General features: G+C 40.7%; 2 protein-coding genes across 4 annotated transcripts; both read left to right on the top strand.

Annotated features, from left to right (window-relative positions):
* Window positions 1-5,484: 5,484 nt before the first annotated feature.
* LOC111958821 (tumor protein p53-inducible nuclear protein 1) lies at window positions 5,485-17,651 on the top strand. Of its 2 annotated transcripts, XM_023980102.2 has the most exons (5): window positions 5,485-5,695; window positions 6,283-6,332; window positions 8,108-8,436; window positions 11,364-11,835; window positions 14,777-17,651. In XM_023980102.2, exons 3-5 carry the CDS (start codon window positions 8,310-8,312, stop codon window positions 15,024-15,026), a joined length of 849 nt encoding a protein of 282 aa, XP_023835870.1. In that variant the 5' UTR covers window positions 5,485-5,695; window positions 6,283-6,332; window positions 8,108-8,309; the 3' UTR covers window positions 15,027-17,651. The 2 variants fall into 2 exon arrangements, with proteins under 2 accessions (XP_023835870.1, XP_023835869.1); XM_023980101.2 differs by lacking the exon at window positions 6,283-6,332.
* Window positions 17,652-19,059: 1,408 nt separating this feature from the next.
* LOC111959114 (G1/S-specific cyclin-E2) lies at window positions 19,060-24,593 on the top strand. 2 transcript variants are annotated; one of them, XM_023980559.2, is made up of 12 exons: window positions 19,060-19,118; window positions 20,008-20,055; window positions 20,193-20,271; window positions 20,388-20,435; window positions 20,965-21,110; window positions 21,443-21,578; window positions 21,840-21,986; window positions 22,127-22,222; window positions 22,299-22,433; window positions 22,542-22,653; window positions 22,755-22,912; window positions 23,179-24,593. In XM_023980559.2, exons 2-12 carry the CDS (start codon window positions 20,036-20,038, stop codon window positions 23,284-23,286), a joined length of 1,185 nt encoding a protein of 394 aa, XP_023836327.1. In that variant the 5' UTR covers window positions 19,060-19,118; window positions 20,008-20,035; the 3' UTR covers window positions 23,287-24,593. The 2 variants fall into 2 exon arrangements, with proteins under 2 accessions (XP_023836327.1, XP_070293477.1); XM_070437376.1 differs by lacking the exon at window positions 19,060-19,118 and adding an exon at window positions 19,187-19,293.
* The last annotated feature ends 1,362 nt before the right edge of the window (window positions 24,594-25,955 follow it).

Raw genomic sequence — 25,955 nt, 5'->3', positions numbered from 1 at the left:
TTTGTATTTTAATTGGATTCATATTTTCATCTTTGATAATKAACAATATCTGTTTTTATCTGAAGGTACAATGGGTAAGTCTTTGGTAGTGAGGATCTGTAAATCTGTKTTGTTCAGTTTGTATTTATTTTGAAAGCCGCATTGTGTAAACTAGCTGTGCGTTGTAGTGGCCACTGACTTTTGAGGGCCCTCTGGATTTCAGCCAGCCAGAGGAAGAATGACTGTGATGAAAAAGGGAGMTCCTTTACATAAAAAGGAAGTGCACCTAGCATAATGCCAAATGATTGGGGGTTGATTTAGTCTAATTTTGAACAAATGTATATTATCTCTTTGTTTTACTCAGGMAAGGAAATAATTATGTTTAGTTCCCATCCCATAAGGGTCAGGAATTGCTACTTTAATATTTATACGTTTGATAATATGTTAATATTTGTCAAGGAATGTATTTGATGCACTTGAGTCATGTATAGTGTTAATCACAAACTAAAGTCAATGAACTAAAACGGGTGTAAATGTTTCTCATGCTTGTGCCTCCTTTACGGTCATCGCCGTGAATGACAACTCGCATATCTTGTCTACTTGAAACGTATTGCCGTTAATATGCAAATGCAAGAATTGAGAACAACAAACTGCAGTTTAAGGTGGTTGGCATGTCACTGCTGAGTTTGTGAAGATTGTTTTTCACCAATAAAGCCATTTTTTTTTCAGTATCAATGTCTTGTCTGGGATAGGTTGGTACTATTTAGTACTTAATTCATAYACCTCATTCACCAGTGGTTTATTTTGGTGGACAAAGTAGCAATGTCCGTAGTCTGCCTCCACAACCGTAATTAACTCATTTGATTTATTTTTAGCATCTCGTGCGTCCATTACATGTTGGTGCTCAACAGTCAAGGTTATTTTCCATGGGAGTGACTGACTGGATGTCCCACCCAATCACTTGCTGACTCGCACATGTCTGCYCTGCCTTCTCTGTCCTGTTCAGCTGATGCAATTMTTAAGAGTGATGTCACTCTCCCTCCCTGCATCTCTTTGCTCCTTATTCTGCTTGTTCCCTGTCCACCTCTTTTCCTCTGTCTAAGTTGTCCTATCATGTTCTTACTCCCGCTTATCTCCATTCATGACATACCTTTCCCACATTACCTAGTGTTCGTGACTGTTCTTCAAAACAATCATTTAAGCATTCAATGTAAATATTGAATTTCTGTGTGCCTTAGCTTGAGCGTCTATGTTTTGTCTTTTAAGGTAGACTGGCAGGAAAGGTTGCCCTCCCACTTGTCTGTCTTGTGTTGGTTAAACTTCACTTGTTTGCCTGTTAACTGTCACACCCTGGGTCAATGTTAATCAAACAGAACCAGACCCAAATTCCATGTTTCACCTAATCATCGATCCCATCACAGGTATTATGGATGTCAAACATACTGCAGGTTATGTGCGTCTGTCTTATGTTGTATATTTTTGTCCATTCAAAAGGGACTGTAAAAACAAAACAATGTTTGAACCTATTTTTTAAATATTTTTTTTACCCATAGTTCCATATTAATCTTTCCTAGTGATGTGATTGGACTTGACATAATAGTTGTTGAGGGCTGGAAATATCWCCCTCTGCCTATCAATGGACAGAAAGTGTCAATCCAACCACAGAATGTGGCTGAATGAAATAGCCTGTAGCCTACCACACTTAAATGAGACCTCCCTTAACTTTGCAGTGAATGCACGCATGCTCCTGTTTTCACAGCCTTGTCTCTTTACCCCACAGCTTGAATACACAGCTGTTTTTTCCCCAAATTCCCAACACACCAAAACTCTTTCACATGACCTTTGACATAGGTTTCCTTTTGTTGATTTTTGATTTTTAAAATGTATTTACGAACTCTCCCTCAAGGAATCGCTGTCCCCTTGAATGTACTTTAAATGGACTACTCTGAGAAGATTCTGTAATGTTCTTTTCTGTCACATGCATGGTTTAAATTCACCATGTTAAATATCAGAGAAAATACAAATTAGTCTGTTCTGTAAAAAATTWACGTTATTGATTTATTAAACCGTTGAAATGACAAGTCTTCAATGAACTGTGTCACCTAGTAGGTATTGCCCACTTTGAAACAAACAGTAACATTATGTAAGGATGTGGTGTCTTCAAGTGAAAGGGAACATSTATTATCTTTTTATACAATGACAATGGCCCATTAAATTACACAATTAACATTTTTTATTAAAAGCACTTGATTAATTGACATGAGGTATCGGAGAAAGTCTACTTGATGTTCGGCAGATTAACATTACCTACACACCTGATGTTAATTTTTTTTTTTTTTTAAAGATTCACTCATCTTAATCCTTATTTATTTCCTTTTTCTGAATAACAAAAATGTTTGACTTCCATAATGTAAACATTTTAAGGTTCTTAATAGAAACACCATGGTATGTTTTAATTTGTTTATTCAAGTTAAATTGGAACTCAAGTTATGTAGGTCAAGAACACACTCAGGTTGATTTTGAGTGATGTAACACTGTTGTGGAAAAAAGGAAACAGAGTTGAGCTGAAAGCCACATCTTCAGTGTTGCAATAGTAGCCAACTAAAACAGCACAGGTGTGGCCTTTGTTTTTGGGCCTGGAAAATTACGGAAACGGCTAGTTAGATTTTTCTTTACATGGACACGTATGACTGATTCACACTTTGACAACCTCACCGCTGAAAGATGGGGGGGGAGGGGTTTGCCTTCCAGGAAGAGTTTGTCCCGCTACTCGGTGCTTACACAAACACGACTGTGCCCTATGGTCCAGTGTAGAGAAACCAGACTGCCCTAATGGGAGAGGGCAGGGTGGCTGTGGCATAAGACAACACATACTCAGTTTATGGCCTCTACATTTTAATGATGGCCTCATCCTACCCACCTCTCAGCCCTCTGACAAGAGACTTCCTCATTTCAACATGGATCTTTGTTTTGTGGGTTAGGATATATTTAGAAACMCTTTCAATCTACATACTTGCCTTGTAGTTATTTTTCTAGCCGCCTCAAACTATTTGTTATTGGTATTTCTTACATATTAGTTGTGGATGGCTTACTTAGACATGTCTTATCTTCCTATGTCTGTCTATAGGCCCACTGTGAAATTATGTTCCATTTTCACCCCAATGGAATACTTGGCCAGCAGGCCAGGGGAAGATTGCACCAGTTGGGTGTAAAAATAAAGTTGGTATAAAATGCTAGGTTGCACCAACCAAAAATAAGATTAGTCATAGCTAAATCCGATGTAAACAATGTGCCTTCATGAGATTTGATGCTTCGTAATTATGGTTGGTCAGTCATGGCAGTTCTAGACAATGATTTATAAAAAGCCTGGATTGGTAATGCTATTGAGAGGCTTGGAAGCCACCGCTCGGCCATATTGGCACTCCGGATTAGGAGCAGTCCTCTATAKGATGAATGGAATTCTACAGTATTTAAATTAAATGTTTTGAGGGACTCGGGGACTGACAAAATTACATGTATTWAACTATTTGTTGTTTGTTATAGTGGGGACAGTAACAGTACTCTCAACAACAAAAATACTTTAAGGAAAATGTCTTTGCTCACAATATAATTTAAAAGTATGCATTAAGGTGTCTAAAATAGAAAACGAATGTAGATATGAATAAATGCATTTTTATAGCTTCCAAAATRTGTTTTAGAATTGAGTGCCAAGATGGCTGCGCGCAGGGTTCAATGCAGCGCCCCCTGTTAGTCATCCAGGGTTTAAACACATCATTGATTCTAAACTTTGCAAGGCATKTTCGTCCCATCACATCACAAAGCCCACCACTATGCATGCACGTTTTTCTCAACCACAACTGGATGGTTAATTACTCTGGGAATATTCGAGTAAAGTAGGYTAATGCCATTTATCATATTGTTACAGAAACTCCCAGTCATCCAACCGTTTTAAATAGCTAGCGATAGGTGTGTGTGGTCAGCAATAATTTCAGCGTTTATTTTTTTWATTTAACCTTTTAACTAGGCACGTCAGTTAATAACACATTCTTATTTACAATGACGGCCAAACCCGGACGACGCTGGGACAATTGTGCGCCGCCCTATGGGACTCCCAATTAAGGCCGGATGTGATGCAGCCTGGATTCGAACCAGGGACTGCAGTAACGCCTCTTGCACTGAGCTGCAGTGCCTTAGACCGCTGCGCCACTCTGGAGCCCGAACTGCGCTACTTTGATACAAGCGTGGGGACTCGTCTTGATAAATCAATCAGTAATTATGTTTTTTCTTCTCAGAATGTMCGTTTTGGATTGCCTACACGACTGGGGAAATGTTAGCCAAATTGAGTGGTGTTTTCTAGCCTCCTCAATAACGATATGCTATTGGTATTTATTACATATTAGTTGTGTATGGCTTACTTAGGAAATAAACAAAGACACTTCTATGTCTGTCTATATGCCCACTGTGAAATGCAGACCCATTTTCACCCTAATGGAATACTGGGCCAGCAATCCAGCACATTTTACATCGGACGTAGAGTTACGACCCATTTACGACCAACTGGAGCAACCAGCCCCAGGAGGTCCTTTGTCCAAAGTGTCCTTAATCTGGTTTATGTATGGGGGTTGGTGTACCATTGGATCAGGCCCCTTTTCCCAATTTGCACYGCTTGAGGGAAGGGGTGCTTTGTTGTACCCCTCACTGGTGACCGACATACTCTGTATTGAGTGCATTGTCATCTTTTTATCCCCTCTTCCTTTGTTTGGATCCTTTTTGTTTGTGAAGCCAATGGCCCATTCTGTCCCGATAGAGGAGACATACATCCATCTCATTTTTTTGTGATTGCAACGACAAAAAACTTGGTGTAAGGTTACAATAATGAAAAATATAGATGTTATGTTTCCTTTTCGGGAGGGGGCCGAGCTGTCATTGCTTTGTAACATGGTCCCACACTCCTAAATTTACTTTTTTTTGTCAATTCTAATGCATGGGTGCTGAATAGTGTTTTGGTACTTTTGATAATGTCACCTTCACATTATTAGAGCATTTGACTGTCACTGGGCTACAGGGCGATGTTTTATTGAGCGAAGGAAATGTTACAGGATGGCTTCATTTACCATTTATGGACAGTTATATAACATAGGGTTATAAGCATTTTATTAACATGGTATAAGGCATATTATAATATTGCTAATTCTTAGCCTGCTATCCATAAAGCTTGATAAATTAATCCGGGAAATAGTAAAAAAACATTAGGAAACATATTTTACCCATCACAGGAAATAAGGGTGCTTTGTCAAATATTCTGACAAGTTTGAAGAAAGACTCAATCCCAAAAATTCGTGGGCTGGGTTTAGCCCAGTCTTGTCTTTCTCTGGGGTGGGTCACGTGCGTTGGTGACTGTTTGTCAGAGTCAACGGCGGTATATGATTGGCTTRCAGATTTAATACAGGGCCCTCCCATAGGCTGTTGAAAACTACGTCTCTCGGATCAGCTGTTAGTGCGCCTCAACAATAACAAAGGGAACAGTTGGGACCTCGGAAAGGCTCGGACAAAGTAACGAACTGTGTTGCTCCGAATACAAAGGTCCATGTACTTAATTTCTTCTGCGAAGAAAACTTTTTTAAATATTTTCTAAAAGATACAATCTACCTCAAAGTCTTAAGGATTTAATCACTAAATATCCGTCCTTTGCTGTTCACATCTTTTCTTGCCGCAGGTGAGTTTTTTGGGGTTCTCTTTGTTGTCTGTTGTTCGAAGAACACACAGTAATCTTTTGCAATTCAATTGTAGACCATTGTTGACATGACATTATTTTCACAAGAACGGTTTAGCACAAACACAGCCTATTTCCACTGTTTTTATGCACCAACAATGTTTTGTGTAGCAAAAATAAGATTCTCRGACCATTTTTGCCAAATAAGAGGCAGACCGCAGTCTACTGAAAATGTATTATCATGGCAAGGTCTATATGTCTCCCTATCTATTGAAGGAGGTGCTATTTATATGCACAAAACAGAATTGTACTTTGCTGGCAGATTAACATTGTAAGAGCTGCGACCCGCCCAAGAGGTGTAGGGTTACGCTCTACACCCTCTGCTTGTATGCTAGTCAACAAACCATCCTGCAATCAGACAGCCTACCACGAKTTGAAGTTTTTTGTTACTTTTGATGTAATAACTGAACATTTATTGATATTTTCAGTGATTTATTTGTTTTATTACAGAACCAATATCAGGCATTTTGATCTGTGTGAGAATATCCATATGACGTAATCGTTASGGTACTAACGTTCTCTGTTCCAAGGTGTCGACGACAGGCCTCCAACCAACCATCCAAACACATACGACAAGAAAGTGAGCTCTCACATAACCTACCGTTTCATTTCGTTACTAATAATATACTGCCATTTTGAACAATAAATGTTCAGTAAATGTTCAGTAAATATGTTCAATAAATATCACGACGCATCTTCACCCCCCCCTTCCTTGTTTTCTATCTGAATAGAGCCAGCGTTTTCGAAAGGAAACAATGCATGCAAGCGATATTTTGTTGAGGACGAACAGGTGCAGGAGATTATAACCCAGTTGCGTATTGGACATACTGTAGATAAAGTCCCATAGAAAAGCCCTCAGTCCCTTGACCTCGTCGCACAGCTGCTCATTTTCTCTGTCGTTGAATCTTACAAATAAGAGGATTTTGAATCAAAGAACGAAGTGTTTGCATTCTCTTGCAGCCTACAAATCTTCTGACGAAGATGTCTGATGTTAAGTAATATATGACAAACTGTAATTTGGGCATAATGTGTGTGTTTGCCTGTAGCCTGCCTGGCAGACCAGGTTTCAGTTTCCAAGTTTCAGTTTTTGTGTCAGGTCTACCAAACAGCGGTCTTGTCCTTTTTGAACATTATCATAAAGAAGCTACTGTAGTTCTCTCAGCTTTTCAGATCTTACAAACCCACGGATCTCTAATTATTGGCTGCACTGCTCTGTATTTGTTTTGCATAAATGTGTACATGCATACAACTCATAGTTTACATTTGCACTGACAAATGTGGCTTCACAGCAGGAATTTAATGTTGTATGGCAGAATAATGGTTGTTGTGTATCACTAATCCTGCTTCAGGTCAGGGGTCATAATCTACGACCTGAAGTCAGTGTAAATGCTGGCWTGTATCCCTGGTGTGTCCGTGTGGGGGTAGTAGTTCACTTTATCAACAGAGGAAAATGCTGTCTGGCTTTTTACTGACTAGAGGTCTAATTGTAAAGAAMGGTCAGGCCTTTACCACCAATACTGGGCTGTATGGTCACAGAGAGTTGACCCCTAGGTGAAGATACAGCACCATAGTGTGTGTTCTATAAAGGACCACCCTTATCAGTGAACAAGCTGCTAGGTTACAGACCTATTGGGCCCACACATATTTGGCCAGTATGTCTGTCAGTTGGCAGCTAGGTGATGATGGGTCTATTTCCATAATTGTCTTTGAGGGATGTCTGGTAGATAAGTGTAACGGATGTGAAATGGCTAGCTAGTTAGCGGTGGTGCGCGCTAATGGCCTTTAAATCGGTGACGTYACTTGCTCTGAGACCTTGAAGTAGTGGTTCCCCTTGCTCTGCAAGGGCCGYGGCTTTTGTGGAGTGATGGGTAACGATGCTTCGTGGGTGACTGTTGTTGATGTGTGCAGAGGGTCCCTGGTTCGAGCCCGGGTATGGGCGAGGGGACGGACGTAAAGTTATACTGTTACATAGGCAAATGATACCCACACCTGTAAACATTTACGACCACATACGGTGCCTCTTTGAAGTTTGTGACAGTTGTGAATGATCTGGCTACCCTTTTTATATGTTTAATTATCGAGTATTAGAGATATATAAAATCTGGTTTGGGCAGAGAGCGTTGATATTGGACTGTCCTCTCAAACTAGTAACCCAGAAATAAACATAGATGTCTTTCAGGCTGACCCATGTTTTCCTCCTGCCAATTGCCAAAAARCCAAAGGATATTTGTATGCATCTCCCYCCTCCCTTTTCACACAGGTCTTTATAAGCTCATGTATATGGTCTCAAATGTGTCACTCAAGATCACAACAAATTATTCTCTCTCTTTCTCCCCCTCCCCTTTTGTCTCTCAGGTCCTTTGTAATTTTGCACACGTCGAGGTGAGCTATGACCAGACTTTGCACGGCTCCCCTCAGATGATAGACATCCGTACCTTATTGAAGCACTTTAGCACCTGCAGCTGATGACCAAAGTGCCTGTTCCCCACCCTCGCCCCGGTCCTCGCACCGCTCAGCCCCCCCTTGGTCCCGCCGTACCCCCCCAAGGAGTCCCAGTATGTTCCAGAGGMTCACCAGCGTCCTGTTCGGGGACGATGTGGAGGAGGTGAGACGAGTAGGCCCTGGAGAACAGGACTTTGGCCAGAAGGAGGAGGATGAAGAGTGGATCCTGGTGGACTATCTGGGTGAGTTTCAGAACATACACACACACACAGAGGAAACATACATRAACAGTAAAATACACAAATAAAAATGCAAATACACACTCTAAACACAAACAACCCCTCGCACACCATAACCTCCTGGTATTCATGTACAAAAYGGTTCAGATGGGTTCAACAGTGAGCATAATTTCCATACAGTCACATGGTGGGAACTTCACTACCTTTTAAAAGTCAACACTGATTTTTAGCCGCTCCAGTATTTGTTTTTCCATGTGAGCATATTATCAGATCTATACATATCATAAGCATCTAAGAACTGACCTCATCAAACTGCTTGGCTATGCAATCCTTAGGTGCCTTATAGTCTCCATAAACCACYGTTTCGTACCGATGCAACTTAAGTTCACCTGCATTCACAAATGCAGACAAGGATGCTACTCTAAACCCTGGCAAGGTTCCCAGTATCCATACACACAAAAGCACATACACGTGTGCCCATACACACATGGTTCTACACATATACACTATATAAATGCCGCTCAATAACACACACACTTGTTCTTTGGGGGGAAGGGAGTGCATCCAGCCCGTATGTCCCTGATACATCACATCTCATATTCCACAAGTGTGTGAATATTCAAGGTGTGAGAGACTGAATCCTGTACGGGGGAGGGTGGTGGAAGGGATATGGGGCAGTATATGGGCAATATGTCTGTAAACGGGTCAAACAAAAGCATGCGGGGATAAGGGGAGGAAGATAAAAATAGGCCCGGTAGAGTTACCCTTCTGGGCTCTGAGGAGTGAGACGTGTGGGCAGGCGGCCCAGCAGAATTCCCCTCCAGAATTGCCCCGTCAGTAACACAGTCTATGACCCAAACCACCTGGGATTAATGCATTCATAGCGTTGTCTATCATGTCCATTATTCGTTATAGGACTTACAGGTATAGGTATTACATATGTATGTCATGGCCTCTTACGACAACCTTTGGAAATGCATTAAGGCTGAGAATGTGTTCGTAATCCATTTTACACATCATTCATTACAGGTGTTCCAGGTAAATGCTTAAATGCCTATAAAAGCATTCATARTGCTTCACAAACAGGTGGTTGATATATTACCCTACAGTCCAGCACTCTGTAGCCTTACCCAAACTGTTATATGATCATAGAACAGTATCATATAATAATGATTCATCTGATCACTTTATAGTGAATCTCTATCAGCTGATACATGGTATCATAAACCCTTTATTACATGTCTGTTTTGTAGAACTGTTAGAGTGATTGCAGTAAGCAGAGGTCAGATGTTTTGTCTGAAAGCGTTGAATAATTCTTTCCTGCACAGACTGCAGTACCATGACCTATTTTACAGTAGGGATTGATTCCACACACTTAAAGTGTGTACTACTTAGTGTGTACGAGCTGTATTCCTGGCACACCTCAACACCTCAAGTGGCACTAGTCTCCTACTTCTTCTAAACYKCCAATCTATTATATCAATAGCGTAGACTGCTTTCCTTCCCCCTTCCTACGTGCGCACACACATACAGTACACACACGCACACAAACACACACAAACACAAGGTGGATGGTGGGGGTGAGAGGATTACAGGTTCTAATTGGCCTTACAGAGACAGTGATGAGGGATGTAAGCCGTTTTAGGGTTCTGCTGCGTTGCTAAGCGTGCGGATCACCCTGAAGGTGTGTGTGTCAGCATGGGTGAGATTTTTATTTTTTTGAGTAAACAAGGTGGCTGCACTGCCGCTGACATGCGTGACAGAGAAAGATGAGGATGGAAACTGAAGTGTCCTTGGGAGTGGGTGTATTTCTATCACACACAGACACCGTAACACATCCACACAATCAGAAATGAACACACTCTGAGGAACACAACACATCTATACACACTACATCTGAAAAGGAAAGAGAGGAAACCTTTCATAATCATACACACATGGGAACACATCCAATACACACACACAGTTACACACAAAGAACACAGTTATACACAAACATGTACATGCACACACTCAGCTGTTTGTCAGAGATTCTGTCCAAAAAAAGACAGACAGTCAGCTTTAAACTTTGGCCAGGAATGAAGTTTTGGCCAGATGTCCGTGCAGGCTATTTTTAGTATAATGGGAACCCAAACAGCAATCTGCTGTCTTTGATTCCCATCTAGTATCAAGTTGCTTTTTCCATTATACTTCCCATATGGTAGTATATTATTCTGACTTTTTAGTGCACTATTGACAGTAACACCACCGAGTCTCAAAGCAAGACATGCTATATAGCCCAGGCATGCAGTGAATRCAACTTCTCTCTCCAGCCAGACYACCTCATTTAACTTGATTAGATTTATTCTATTGAAACTTAGTTTTTCTCCTAACCTTTTAAGCAGCATCGCGAGTTGAGATAGTTAGCTAGTGGAAAAACATGTTTTGGTGCATTCTAGAGTTGGGAAAGACTGTAAAGCATTTGGCAGYAGTTTGTTAGAGGGAGTTGCTGAAGCTGCTTGATCCTATGAGTGACAGCTCTTGCGCACACACACACTATAGTATTTTGGGTCGGGCATGTTTTTCTGACCAATAGAACACTGCTCTGTGCTGTAGGGCTTTGACACCTATGCGTCAGGCGAAAATATGGTTTTTGTTTTGATCGCTAAAGCCATTCTCTTGGTGCCATATTGCCCCCTAAAGTCATGTCAGGGTATTGTATATGAGTTGTCATCCCACCCAGGTTGAGCTCARGACCATCATATTGCATTTTTACATTTTGCTACAGGGAGTTTAAAAAATATATTTATCACCAATTATAAAACTCAATGGTTGTAAAACACATTTTCACACATACCCTACATGCTTTGTTGCRAACAGAAACTTTCCATTTCTTATTTAAATGTTAATTCTGATGATGTATCCTAACCAATCCCTGCCTTTCTCYTCAGCTGAGGCCTGCTCCAGCCCCTGTGGTGACGGCCTGTCTGAGGTGGACCTGACTTCGGACGAGGGGGACCTTGTGGTAGTCCCCTCTCCCATCGCCAGCTCCCCYATCCGCTATGCCTCCTGCACCTCCCTGGACTCTACCGCTGACACCGAGTATGGGGGTCCCGAGGAGGAGGAGGAAGAAGAGGGGGGTTTCCAGCGCCTGGAGGCCTGTTCTCTAGAGGAGAGCTGGTTCGTTACTCCCCCACCCTGCTTCGGCGGGGGGACGAGGGGCAAGCCTATGGTACTGGAGACCAGCCCCCTGGAGAACCTGCTGATAGAACACCCCAGCATGTCTGTGTACACCACCCACTGTCCCCCACGACTCTCCCTCAACCTCTCCCTCAACCTCAATCTCTGCCCTCCCCCTGTTGACACACCTGCCGCTGTGGGCATGGAACCGGGACGACGTTCGCTTGACACCCCCTGTCACAGGTAGGACTTTTTGCTACACAAAATACTGGCAGTAGTGTTACAGCACCTAAATTTAGTGAATTTATGCTTAATAACCTTTCTAGCCCCGGCGTTCCGCTAGCGGAACTCCTCCCACATCCACTGAAAAGCAGAGCGCGAAATTCCCAAAATATTTTTTAGAAATATTTAACTTTCACACATTAACAAGTCCAATACAGCAAATGAAAGATACACATCTTGTGAATCCAGTCAACATGTCCGATTTTTTAAAATGTTTTACAGCGAAAACACCACATATATTTATGTTAGCTCACCACCAAATACAAAAAAAAGGACAGACATTTTTCACAGCACAGGTAGCATGCACGAAACAACCAAACTACCAAAACCAACCAAACTAACCAAGAAACAACTTCATCAGATGACAGTCCTTATAACATGTTACACAAAAATCTATGTTTTTGTTCGAGAAATGTGCATATTTGAGGTATAAATCAGTTTTACATTGCTGCTACCATCACAGCTACCGTCAGAAATAGCACCGAAGCAGCCAGAGTAATTATAGAGACCAACGTGAAATACCTAAATACTCATCATAAAACATTTCTGAAAAATACATGGTGTACAGCAAATTAAAGATAAACATCTTGTGAATCCAGCCAATATTTCCGATTTTTTTAAAAGTGTTTTACAGCGAAAACACAATATAGCATTATATTAGCTTACTACAATAGCCTACCACACAACCGCATTCATTCATCAAGGCACGTTAGCGCTAGTAATAGGCACGTTAGCGTTAGCGAATAAACCAGAAAAATATATTAATTTTCACTAACCTTCATAAACCTTCCTCAGATGACAGTCTATAACATCAGGTTATACATACACTTATGTTTTGTTCGAAAATGTGCATATTTAGAGCTGAAATCAGTGGTTATACATTATGCTAACGTAGCATCTTTTTCCCAGAATGTGCGGATATTTCTATTAGACTCTCACCTATTCTGACCAAATAGCTATTCATAAACATTACAAAAAAATACATGTTGTATAGGAAATGATAGATACACTAGTTCTTAATGCAATCGCAGTGTTAGAATCTAAAAATATCTTCATTACGACATAAGGCTTATGTTATAGCGAGAGAGTGGCCAAAACCTGGGCGCAAAACTACTAGTACACAGTTCGACAGATAATATAAATAGCATCACAAAATGGGTCCTACTTTTGGTGATCTTCCATCAGAATGTTGTACAAGGGGTCCTTTGTCCAACAGTCGTTGTTTGGATTTAGAACATCGTTTTTCCCTCTTGAATTAGCAAGCACACTGGCCAAGTGGCGCGAAGCTCTCCTTCCTGAACAAAGTCACACAACGCAACACGCCTAACGTCCCGAAAAATTTCAATAATCTAATAAAACTATATTGAAAAAACATACTTTACGATGATATTGTGACATGTATCAAATAAAATCAAAGCCGGAGATAGTAGTCGCCATAACGACAGCTTTTCAGAAGGCATTCCAGGTCCATCTTCGCGCTTTCCAGAAAACAGGAAATGATGACTCGTCGTGCCAAGAGGATTTATTCCACCTCAGACCAAGATAAACACTTCATTTCTTCTCTCACTTCCTCTTGACATCTAGGGAAGGTGTATGACGTGCATGTATACTCATACGTATCATGCCCATTTATAGGGAGGCCCTTGAACAGAGCATCGATTTCAGACTTTCCACTTCCTGGTCAAAAGTGTGCTGCCAAATGAGTTCTGTTTTACTCACAGACAAAAATTCAAACGGTTTTAGAAACTAGAGAGTGTTTTTCTATCCAATAGTAATAATAATATGCATATTGTACGAGGAAGAATTGAGTACGAGGCCGTTTAATTGGGCACATTTTTCCCCAAAGTGAAAACAGCGCCCTCTGTCCTCAACAGGTTAACCTCTACGGGATCGGTATCCCTATACCAGGACGGTTGAGGTAATGTGCGCTGATGTGATTAGCATGATGTTGTTAGTAACAAGAACATTTCCCATGTTCTTATATGGGCAGAAAATGTACATTCTTGTTAATCTAACTGCACTGTCCAACTTACAGTAGCTATTACAGTGAAAAATACCATGCTATTGTTTGAGGAGAGTGCACAAACAACAAACTTTTATCAGGCAACTGGTTTGATACATTCACCTCTGAAGGTAAATAATGTACTTACATTCAGTAATTTTGCTCTGATTTGTCACCTGAGGGTCCCAGAGATAAAATGTAGCATAGTTCTGTTTGATAAAATCAATTTTTGTATTCAAATGTAGGAACTGGGTTCTACAGTTTGAACCCCTGCTGTCTCTGGCTCCACACCCACCCCGCCCGACTATCTAGATGTGTAAAAGTTAGTGTGTAAGCTAATGATCCATCATGTATGACATTCCTGGTTATATGATGGCCTTTCTCTTGCATTTCAAAGATGGAGAAGAGAAAAAAAAAGTTTTTTTTGGTTGTATTATCTTTTACCAGATCTAATGCATTATATTTGTTAGATCTAATATGTTATATAATATTATATTTTGGGGGTGGTGGGTAGCTTAGTGGTAAGAGCGTTGGGCCAGTTACCGAAAGGTTGCTGGATCGAATCCCTGAGCTGACAAGGTCAAAATCTGTTATTCTGCCCCAGAACAAAGCAMTGTTCCCCCGGTAGGCTGTCATTGTAAGAAAGAATTTGTTCTTATCTGACTTGCCTATTTTAAATAAAGGTTACATTTAAAATTGACATTTAAAAAAATATTCTCCTACATKAATTTCACATTTCCACAAACTTCAAATTGTTTCCTTTAAAATGATATCAAGAATATGCATATCCTTGCTTCAGGTCCTGACAGGTAGTTAGATTTGGGTATGTAATTTTAGGCGAAAATTTWAAAAAAGAACATGGATTAACCAATCCAGCACCCTTCCTGTCTCCCCCTATAGGCCAGAAACGGTAGTGCAGTGCAGAGCCGGCCTCCATGCTGGCTGCTATGCGGCTGCCGTCCCAGGCCTTCTAGACCAAGCACAGCAGCATGGACGACTGGCCCAAAGGGTACGTGGCGCYGCCCAGCACCAGCTCCTCTCCCGCAACGCCCTGCGCCGCCTCAACTTGCTGCGTACTGGAGGGGCCAAGCAGGCCAAGACCACCACCACCTATCTACACCAGCCTGGCCAGAGGCACCTCAACTACTGAGGTCTTGGCCCTATCCCTTACCCTCCATCCATCAATTCATCCATCCATCTCAACCTGAATCCACGCAAAGAGTACATCCTGCAACATCCTCTCCATCTCCCCACTTCCTCCCTTCATCCACCGATCCTCCACTCTGGAATGAAGAGGCGTGATGAGGATTCCTTTAGAATCAATGCCATAGGTCACTTTACTCCGCTGCAGGTCCCCACCACCACATGGTAACTGGGAGAGACTGGTTCAATCAGATATTACACCTGTGGCGACACTCTCCGCTTTCACCCACTCTGYAATGGTTGTGTGGTGTCATAGTGTGGCTGTATGCTGCCATAGAATGGTTGTGTGATGTCATTGATTGATATCATAGTGTTGATTGTATGCTGTCGTAGTGACATTGTAAGTGATGTCATTGAGTTGTTGTATGCTGTCATAGAGTGGTTGTGTGCTATCAGAAGAGAGTTTGTGGCTTAATAGAATGACTGTGATGTCTTTAGAGTAGGCATTTAGAAAAGGAGCATGTCTTTCACTTGTAATTAGGACAGTTTAACAAGGTTGTTTCTCATGCCCCTCCAATAAAATTGCTTCCTCTATCACTTCATGGCAAACTAATGTAATTTGTCATTCTGATGGCCACAACTTACTTTTCAAAATCATCACCTCCCCTCTCTTGACTATGGGTGAACCTGCCTTGAACTTAGTAATTCAGTACTTTCACAATATTGTTTGAGAAAATGATGGTCAAATACTGGGTTAAATATCACTAATCGCCTTGTTATAATAGTAGAATTTAAGATAAAAATAAATAAATGTAAAATGTATTTAAAAARAATTCCATATTTTTTRAAAGAACTTATATTACATATCAGTATGAAGTTAGTATGAGCGTTTATCTACATAGGTATGTTTGTAAGCAGCGGTTTGACTATGTTAGTGTGTGATTTGTTGCATGGTTGTATAGCGCTAGTCTCCAGATGTTGAGAGAACAGAAAAAAAAAAWTGTTTTTGTATCTTATCTCTCATTGTTTGTTCTAAATCTGCAGTCCACTTCTCAGGGTCATAGCCAATCACCTTTACACTTTACTAAAATGCAGATTACTTGACGGATGTTAATTGTCTTTGTACATACTGGAGAACTTCCAAATTTGTCATAGTGTGCTTTGCCTTGTGGTAATGTTTGTGATCAATGATTGACCTTTTAAAAGAATTGTGTGCGTCTCGATAAAATTGAATTTGAACATTTGCTTGTCCAAGGACTGTGAAAATGAACTCCTACTCTCTCAATCGACTGTTATAACCCACCAAGATGGAGTAAAACTATTAGTCTTTTTCATTTTTGTTTATATATTTTTTTCTGTGTACTTTCATTGTTTTGAGTTGGATTTTTGCCYTGTTCTTTATTTGCTTAGTTACATAACTTAGTAATATTATGTTAAAATGCCAACCAAAAAAGTAGCAGGAAACTCTAACCTTGCAATAGTTTATATTACTATTGTTTTTGCTTTTACAGTATATTCTTCTTTACTTTAACAATGTTTGCAAATTGGAGACTTTGTGCTCTGAAATGGTCAAGTTTGTGACAACATGAATCTGTGCACTCGTGGTAAGAAAGCACAGAGACAACTCAAACACTCAAATAGCCTATTTTAGTTTCATAGAACCTCTAAAAGTCAAGTATCCAGGCAAACTCAATTTATATGACCTAATATTATGATGACCTGATATTATGACCTAATATCACCTGTTTCTTTGTACTTATTGGGGGAAATACACAGTACATACATACTCAGATGTATTTAGCATGGTAGCATCAAGAAGCACTAAGGTGGTTTCATTTGGTTTTGTCTATATCGTTGTAAACTGATTTATAGTGAAGTGATTTAAGCCTAGCCATTGTATTTGTGTATCTTTTTTATTTAAACATTTCTCAGATTGCAAAAGTTTGCAAATCATTTGACGTGTCAATTTTTGTACTGCATTGTTGTGACACGGGCAACAGGACGAAGGGAATGGAGGAGATGGCTAAGTCCTCATTTTTGATGTGTGAAGCTGGAAGGAGCCATTTTGTTTTGTCCTCGGCTGTCKGTCTGAACTCTTGATGATAATAACAGGGATTTGTATTTTGTTTTATGCCTTGAATTTGTTGTGGATCACGTGCCTTCCAGGTTAAACAGTATAATGAMAATGCATTAATGAAGAACTTGAACTCTTGTCCAAAGGGACAACACATACAAAAGCAAATCAGCTATGCACACAGGAGGTAGCTTCTCTTCGTGAACCACCCAGCCCATGTACAGCTTTTATACACAAATGTAGCAAACCTGTTTTCTCCTGTGTGAAGAAAATTTGGTGGCATTTTTTTTTACTACGTGTTAGACTTCTGCTTTGATTTAGTTTACTGGAATAATACAGCACTTTGCCAAAAAAGTGTAGGAATTTGAGCATTAACTGTTATTTATCTACTTAACTGATTGCATTATTTGTATTTTGGACGTATGAGAGATCAATTCACTCTGTTTTTATGGTCAGCAAAATTTGCAAATGAGAATGTGGTAGTCTTCTAAAACTGTAATACATGATCTGTTGTCATGATGTAAGCCACAGTCTACAATAAATGTTTTCATACACATACTCTTCCGTTTCTGTCCATTTGATCCATTTAACCTTTATTCTACCAGGTTTATTCAACTATGATGACATGTCAAGAAAGACCCACAGCCAGGCTGGACTTAATTTCCAAACCAAACCCTTTATGGCACTAAGCTGAGACAGCTAGGATGTTACTTTCAGTATGACATTCTCATGAGTTCTGAATAAAGAGTACGTAACTGCTTTGCACAGTAATATTAAAGCCTAATAAAACGTTTAAAAGATGGACTTCATCAAACAATTGAGAACGAGTTATCACAAATGTTTGACCAATCACAACAGAGCAAAGTAGTTGCCAGGAAGATCTTCAATAACTATTACAAACAAACAACTGATTCAACACTTCAGAAAATAAACAGTGACCCAGAAAACAATAACTCTGATAAAATAATCCTATACACTTGTTTTAAAGGCTATAAAATTGAATAATGACTCATGTTTATTGTGTGTTGAAATCTGAGGGGTATRCTACAAAGTGGAATCCATCAGTTGGCCAGCTAAGCAACCAGAAATAACTGTTGATTTTCTGATTCATTAAAAAAGCTMAACTTTATGCTTTTGGTTGTTGAGTCAATTAGACCATGCCCATTTCAAGCTTATATAAAAATACAAATAAATGTATTTCAGAATATTTAGCCATGTAATTCCTTGATCCTTCTTTACTATATACGGTATAGGCAAACATGGTTTAGTAAGAAACTGTGGTATAGGTATACATGATACTACCCTCTGGTAGATGTCACTATTTGGACGGGTCCMGTATGACAAATAATGCATTAGCTAGAAGAGGAGTGAAAAAAGCTTCAACCTAGCTCAATCTATGTACAATAACAATAAGCATATAATAACAGCGTTGAAACGTGTTAGAATCTTCCTGTTTCAATATGACAGTGCTCCACGCTGTCTTCATCTCGGGTTGTTTACATTTTGAAGGAAGACCACGTTGTTTCTCCTGACCTTCCTCTGATTGGCTAAGAGAGTTTGAAACCTCTCCCATAGGTGGACCTGTAATACGGAAGTGTTTTTCTTGCAGAGAAAAAATWAGAAAATAGAGCTTAAACGTTTTTTTATATATACTTGACCACATGTAAAGGCTAACTCAACGCCTACTGCGTCGTTTAAGGTTAACCGGGAAATAAGGAATGCGCCCTTTCCCCCCCAAAATATAAATGAAACCCCTCTTGTGCAAAGTAGATCCGCCATCCATACAAAGTCGATGAGCGAACGTTCCTAATAAAGATCACAAACACGTGATCAAATGTATTAACTCTGGGGAAATAAAACAGAACGTTCGCTTTCTTATTTGCAATAAATGGAATTCAGATTTGAACATTTAGCGCGTTTAAATGAACCGGGAACACACATGCGCACTTGCCATGGAATGGTCAGATATATAAAGATTGGCGCCGGCGSGCCAGCTGATCATTATTCGTTCATTCATTTCTGAGGGTAAGAAGCTGGAGAGGAAATGTTTGCTTATTTAGCTAGCTAGCTATATATATCTCAGGAGTTTATTCAGAAAATTAGTGGTAAAGCTACTATGTCGATGAGGAACATTCAGTTTATTGGGATTTKTTTGTTTGTCTAAAAATCTGGAAAAGAAACCAAATTGCAAGGGCGACTGGTAACGTTAGCAAACTGTCTGGTTAACATTTAGTTAGTTGATTTGATAAGACAATACATCTGTTTCTTCACATTGGTTTGAAGCTGTCTTTGTTATCAACTTTGCTTGATATTTAACGTTAACACGCAAGCCACCACTGCTTTTCACGGACGTGGCATAAAGATAGTTAGCTAGTAACTTTGCTAGCCAGGAAACTACACATGCAAATTCTACCTAGCAATGTTGAATTATTGCTGTTGCAATACATTCTTTAAGTATCATATCCTTTATATATTTATCTACTTTATTTTAATGTTAATGTAATAGAGTTAAAATTGGCTCACTGGTGAGCTACTGTWGCTAGCCATAGTGACTGTCCAAATCCTCCCGCTTCGAGAAATTGGCGCGTAGTTGGGTTTCACAAACCATCAAATAATTATCATATGGTTACCTTCGTTAACAATAACAATGTAAGTTATTACCAGGGCTTCTGACATAACATTGGGACTACGGACACAGTAGATTTTATGCAATTTGTGGCAGATTTCTTTGTCGAAATGAGGACGGTCCTCACAAACTCAACCCTCTATACCCATTTGGCATACATTTTACCGCCCGGAAAAAAACAGCCTTTTATTATCCAATCATGTTTTGAACTTGTGAAGATGCTTATTTGTACAAACTCTAAWCTGTCTTTGCCATTTTAACAATGTTTTCGCCCTATCTCCTTTTCAGTGGAACTCTGAAGCCTTCAATTGACAGAATGACTAACGTTAGACGCAGGTATGGGAAGCCACACTAATAAAGCCTCGTTATCCACAAGCATGATTGCAAGCTAACTATAAAATCTATTTGTACATGTTTGAAAGCAATTGGTATGGCGACTGCTTGCTGTCATTAAAAGTTGTCTGTCCTTTCAGTGGTCGCATCACATTACAAGCAAGAGATGAGAACGCACCGGAACAGAATGTAAAGATCACACGAAAAAGAAAATCTGAGGTTTGTTTAATTAGATAGCAGTGTTATTTTTAACCATTAGTGTAGTGGTATTGTTTTTTATTGGTCTGTCGCCAAATAAGAACTACAGCTAATTGTATTGTCCTCTTACTTTTCAGCCATCAAAAAAGATGCCAGCAGTGAAGAAACAAAGCTATGAAATACAGGTTTGTTGCTTGTTTATTCAACCAATTATCGTTACCAAGTTGTGCCAGTGATTGATAACTGTAAAACATGTAGGAGAATATAGGGGTGAACTATGGTAAAATTCGCATGGATGTAGAAGTAATTATTGATGAGACTTAACGCTACATACACACCCGACTAGTTATCTGTGTCACTGGGTTAGACAGCGCGCAATAACCCCGCGTTTTGTCTGTCCCTCGCTTTCTCCTCCCCCGCCTGATCTAAGTCGCATTCTTTGTTTTGTATACACTATGGAACGCGCATCAATACCCTTTTCTGTTACCATTAAAATAGAAATTCTCTTTTCGGTGTTTTAAGTTCATGTGTACTATAGCTTTGAACAGTTTGGTATTTTTCACTGTGCGTGTAGCATGCTGTGACCTATTTGTTAATGATGGCTCTGTTGGCTATATGGATTTTTCACTCTGTAAATGCATTATTTATCTGCATTCGCTGGTTGTGACTATATGCTGATGAAAAGAGATTGAATTTGGTGTCTTTTCTCTCTAGAAACGGTGGTCAGAAGAAGGGGCAAGTCCATGTGTACTTGTAGAAACGCCACACAAGGAGCTGGTGATGACCAGAGACATTTCTGGCTTCAAGCAGTTCCGATTCAAGAACATCTTCATCAAGACCTCACCGCTGCCCYGCCTCAGGTACTGTGTGTGTTGAAGGGGCTTAGCCCAAATTCCTTTTACACCTCGTTAGTGTCAATTGCTCCCATGTCTTTGTTCCTAAACTGTACCCCCTCCCCCCAACGCTACTTAGGAAAACTCWGAATGTCATTTTTTTTATGGCACTGTCAATGCAACTCTTACATACAAGGTCAGGGTGGAAGTARACCTGCAACTAGAGAAACTTTAGACATGGGCTACTTTTTGTGGTTTGTCACTATTGATGACACATTCAGTATCTGGTGTTGGGCCTCAGTCCATGCGATTGCACACTGGACGTCCTGTTAAGACCTGTGTGTGTTTCCCCTTGGCAGCTGGGCCAGCTCAGATGACGTGTGGATTAAGATGCTGAACAAGGAGCTGAAGTATGTCCATGATAAGGCCTTCCTACAGCAGCACCCCAAACTAAAGCCCAAGATGAGGGCCATTCTCCTGGACTGGCTGCTAGAGGTACGTGTGTCTCTGAAATGACTTGCTGTACTCTATTCAATCTTGGGCCTATTACTTGTACCCATCTATATGCCTTGTTTACACCCACACTTGTATTTGTAATGACTGGATATGCATGAGCCAAAGGTCTGATACTCCACCTCCATAGTTATTACCTCAGGGGCTCTACATCTCCAGTACTTTGACTTGTTTACTACAGTGCCCCAGGATTTGTACAGACGTGACTGATGTCTAACCCATCCCTGTTTTGTCCTGCTGTAGGTGAGTGAGGTGTACACTCTGCATCGAGAGACTGCTTATCTGGCTCAGGACTTCTTTGACCGCTTCATGCTGACACAGGATGATATGGCGAAGGACCGACTGCAGCTCATAGGAATCACAGCCCTCTTCATCGCATCTAAGATAGAGGTAGGTGTAACGKCCTCCATTTTCATGCACTTCTGGATGGTGACAACTGCTTTAGTTTATACTGTCATAACAAATGAATAAGATGGCGGTCTCTTTTTCCTTTTTCTCAAATCTAATTGTTCCCTCCTTATGCCCCTCAGGAAATCTACCCTCCAAAGCTCCATGAGTTTGCCTACGTTACTGACGGAGCCTGTGAGGAAGAAGCGATCCTGGAGATGGAACTTGTCATGTTGAAGGTAAGAAACCCCCTGTGCCCAACACTGTACTAATTCAGTTGTCACACATTACTTAATGACTCCTCTCCTCCATCAGGCGTTGAACTGGAACCTGTGTCCAGAGACGGTGATCACGTGGCTGAAGCTCTATGCGCAGGTGGAATCCCTAAAGGATGGCGTCAACTTCCTKGTACCTCAGTTCTCTCAGGACACCTACATCCAGATCACACAGGTGAGTCCACTAGCACCCCCCCGCAACTTCTCCTGATTGACTGTCGTGGAAGGTTTTTAGCTTCCCTATAACTGTTAATGGTTGTCCTGGTCTCTATTCATGTTACAGCTTTTAGACCTGGCCATACTGGACATCAACTCCCTGGACTACCAGTATGGGATACTGTCTGCTGCTGCCTTCTGCCATTTTCTCTCATTTGATGTTGTCCACAAAGTATCAGGTAAGCATTGATTTGACATCGTGCACATAGGTTGGTTCCACTCAAGAATGCCACAGCCCTCCTGTGTTATTACATAGTTACTATTGTCTGTTTCTGTGCAGGTCTGACGTGGGATAGTATTGCTCCCTGTGTCCGGTGGATGACCCCCTTCATGCGCACGGTCAGCGCCTGTCCCAGAGCAGAGCTCAAGGACTTTAATAAAGTGACGTCTGATGACAGACACAACATCCAGACCCACGTAGACTACCTTTCCATGCTGGTGAGTGCTCACACAACATTTCAGGGGCTGGAATGGGTACAATATTCAAAGAAAACAACCAGAATGGCTGCTCACTGTTGGATGTTTAGAGTATCTCTACCAGTGTTTGGGAGTAGCAAGTTGCTTTCACCCAGAAATGTATTGCAGCCATCTTGGTGATGCATGGGCAGCCATTTTGTGCTACAAAGTCATATTTTTTAAGTAAAAGAATAGAACTGCGCATACAAATGTTCATTGTTCTTAATGAATCATCTTGTCTGTTGCAGAGTGACGCTCACCAGAGGCAACCGGACAGCAAAGACAGACTATCACCTGCTGCCATWGGAGGGATATTGACTCCACCAAAAAGCACAGAGAAAACAGCCAATCACTGAGCCCCAGGGTCTCCTCGTGTTGATCTTCTGACCAACCAGATGAAGGGTKAATTCCCTAGATGTCATGCCTGACCAGCCAGAGGCCGGGAAACCTAACTTCGGAACCTCATCCTCACGTGACCAATCAAATTTGCTTTTGGTCATAACTCACCTTTGTGTAGCATGTTAAGATATTTAACTTTCTATACCAAGCTGGATATCAGAGAATATATGCAGTACAACCATGGAAATCAACTCATGGTYACTATATTGACTTATTTTGTCAAATGATTGCAACAAAGACCCTGTTCTCGCAGTCTTAATCCCCAGAATTAGAATTTTACGTGGAGATCATTTGAGGTGACTCAAGTCAAATCTTCCTCCATAGTAAAGCATGTCTGCTGCTCTCCCTCTGTTACTTGAAGCTGAGTATTTCAAGACATGGGATGTTTTGATAGTTAAAGCTAATTATTTTAGGTGAATTGGTACATGATACTCACAGTTGAGTTGCTTAACTCAGTCTCTTAACATTGTTGTCATATGTATCTGGTGCTGAATAGTCTAAATCTGGATACTCCTGGACATGCTCAGCCATACAATAACACTGAAAGCAGTCTTGATGTTTGCTATGGTGACATTTAAACATTTCAGCTGTTTGAAAGGGTAGTGCAGGGTTAACTGTTTGCTATACGACCTTCTTAAACACTGTTTTTGAAGTTACGTATTTTCACCATACTGTGAACGACTCATTGTGCATTCTCACGCCACAACACATTCCTGGAAAACTTGACTTCAGTAGTTTGATTTAGACCCTTTGGACCGACTTACAACTGTACGTAATTTTAACATTGTATTTATTTGTTAATATAAGCCTTACAATGTTTTTATGTCCATATACATCCATAGGGCTATGAATTCAGKKCTTTAACAATGCCAAAGGCAAACTATTTAAGTCACGGRATGCATGTTATTTATGATTTTGATATATGTTATTGGGGGGATAACCCGGTATAATGCAGTTACATATGAAATGTAGTTTTGCGCTAGCCTCTCCGTGGTGCCTTAGTTGAACTAGTATGGTGATGGTGTGATGTAAAGACTTGAGAACCCAGAGGCTCCAGTGGAGGGCTCTAACCCAGTCTGTCCAGCAAACCTGTGACTGTCAACTGAAACCTTCAGTGTTGTGCAGATGCCTGCCGATGCAGCAGTATACAAAGAACCATGTTTAAACTGTAAATAAATTAAATAGTAATGTGTATATGTTATGTACATAAACTGAAAGTTCTGTTTTCTAATGGAAATGTATTGAATAAATGAAATAGATGTGTTCATTTTGCCTGCTTTTATGGTTGACATTGCAATGGCAGCATTGGCCTAGTACTTGTTCGACTATGGTTTCTTATATTCTTGTGACTTGGCGAGGGAGTGCCATTTAGGACTGGTCTAACTTGAATGAATCAAGCCACAAGATCCATACACAATACTACCTATTACATGGAAATAAGATGACTTCTCCAGTCGATCTGAAAAGCTGAGGGGAGAAATGGGATGAACATTGCCTTGCCTTCAACAAGAGTGAGGTGTGAGCATCACCCCCTTCGCTTCCTGACAAACTATTTCACAGAATGATGGGGTGTTATAAAGATGAGGCCTGCACTTTTAACATGTGCTTTGCATTACTACACTATTCTTATCAGGCCTCCAGTATTGTCTTGAGCCTGGCATGTCATGTTTACACATGCCATGGGAGTGTGTCTCCTGAGGGGGAGGGGAAAGCTTTACTACTCTCGAATGACAGTTGGTGTGTAAAAGAAGCCTTAACCGTGACTGAGACGGAGATGAAGTGCTCAACTTTCTAATGGCAATCACTCAGGTATTGAAGGGTGTAATGTTGAAACTAGAGGGACAACACTAATCTTAGGAACAAAAGGTTAAAAAGTGGGTCAAAGCAGCTGTAAGTGACTCTGCAATATGTGATTGTGTTAAAGTTCCAATGCAGCCATTTCTATGTCAATATCAAGTCATTTCAGGGTAAAAATGAACTTATTGTGATTGTTTTCCATTAAAATGGTCAAAAATAAACTTAAATAGCTTCTTAGCAATCAGCAATTTCTCAAGCAACAATTTTGCTCGGACTGTGGGAGTGGTCTGAGTGGGGAGGGGAAAACTATCTGTTATTGGCAGAGAGGTTTTGAACTATTTCTTTTTGGTCTATTAACTAATCCACTGCCTCGTGATGTCACCAGGCAGGCCAAAACTCCATCCCACCAAAACAGGCTGAAATTTCAGGCAGTCTTTTCRAACAGCTCTTACACTAAAAGGACATAATTGTCACAATTTCACAGTATTATTCCAACTTCATAATGTGGAAATATACTGTACTGTATATTAAACACAGGAAATTACRTTTTTGACTGCACTGGGCCTTTAAGAAAATTGCCCCAGTCCTATCTCTAGTCCCCCTAATGTCCCCCACCCCGAAAGGACTGAACAGTGGCAGTGACCCCTGGTCAGTCAGCTCCGCTTGGGGGTCTGTGTGTGATGATGCATGTCTCTCCATGAGGCCAGTGTGTTTGTGTGTGTGTGTTTGAGGGGGTAGTCTAGGAGGCAGACAGTGGGACAGCAAGGCAGTCATGGGCCGCTCCCCCCCCCCCCTTACCAAGTCTCAGTTGTGAGAGGTTATTGTGTTG

The sequence above is a fragment of the Salvelinus sp. IW2-2015 genome, linkage group LG35 (genome assembly GCF_002910315.2).
Source record: "Salvelinus sp. IW2-2015 linkage group LG35, ASM291031v2, whole genome shotgun sequence".
Lineage (NCBI taxonomy): Eukaryota > Metazoa > Chordata > Actinopteri > Salmoniformes > Salmonidae > Salvelinus > Salvelinus sp. IW2-2015.
Note: the sequence above shows the minus strand (reverse complement) of the source record. Positions and strands in the feature narration are given on the sequence as shown.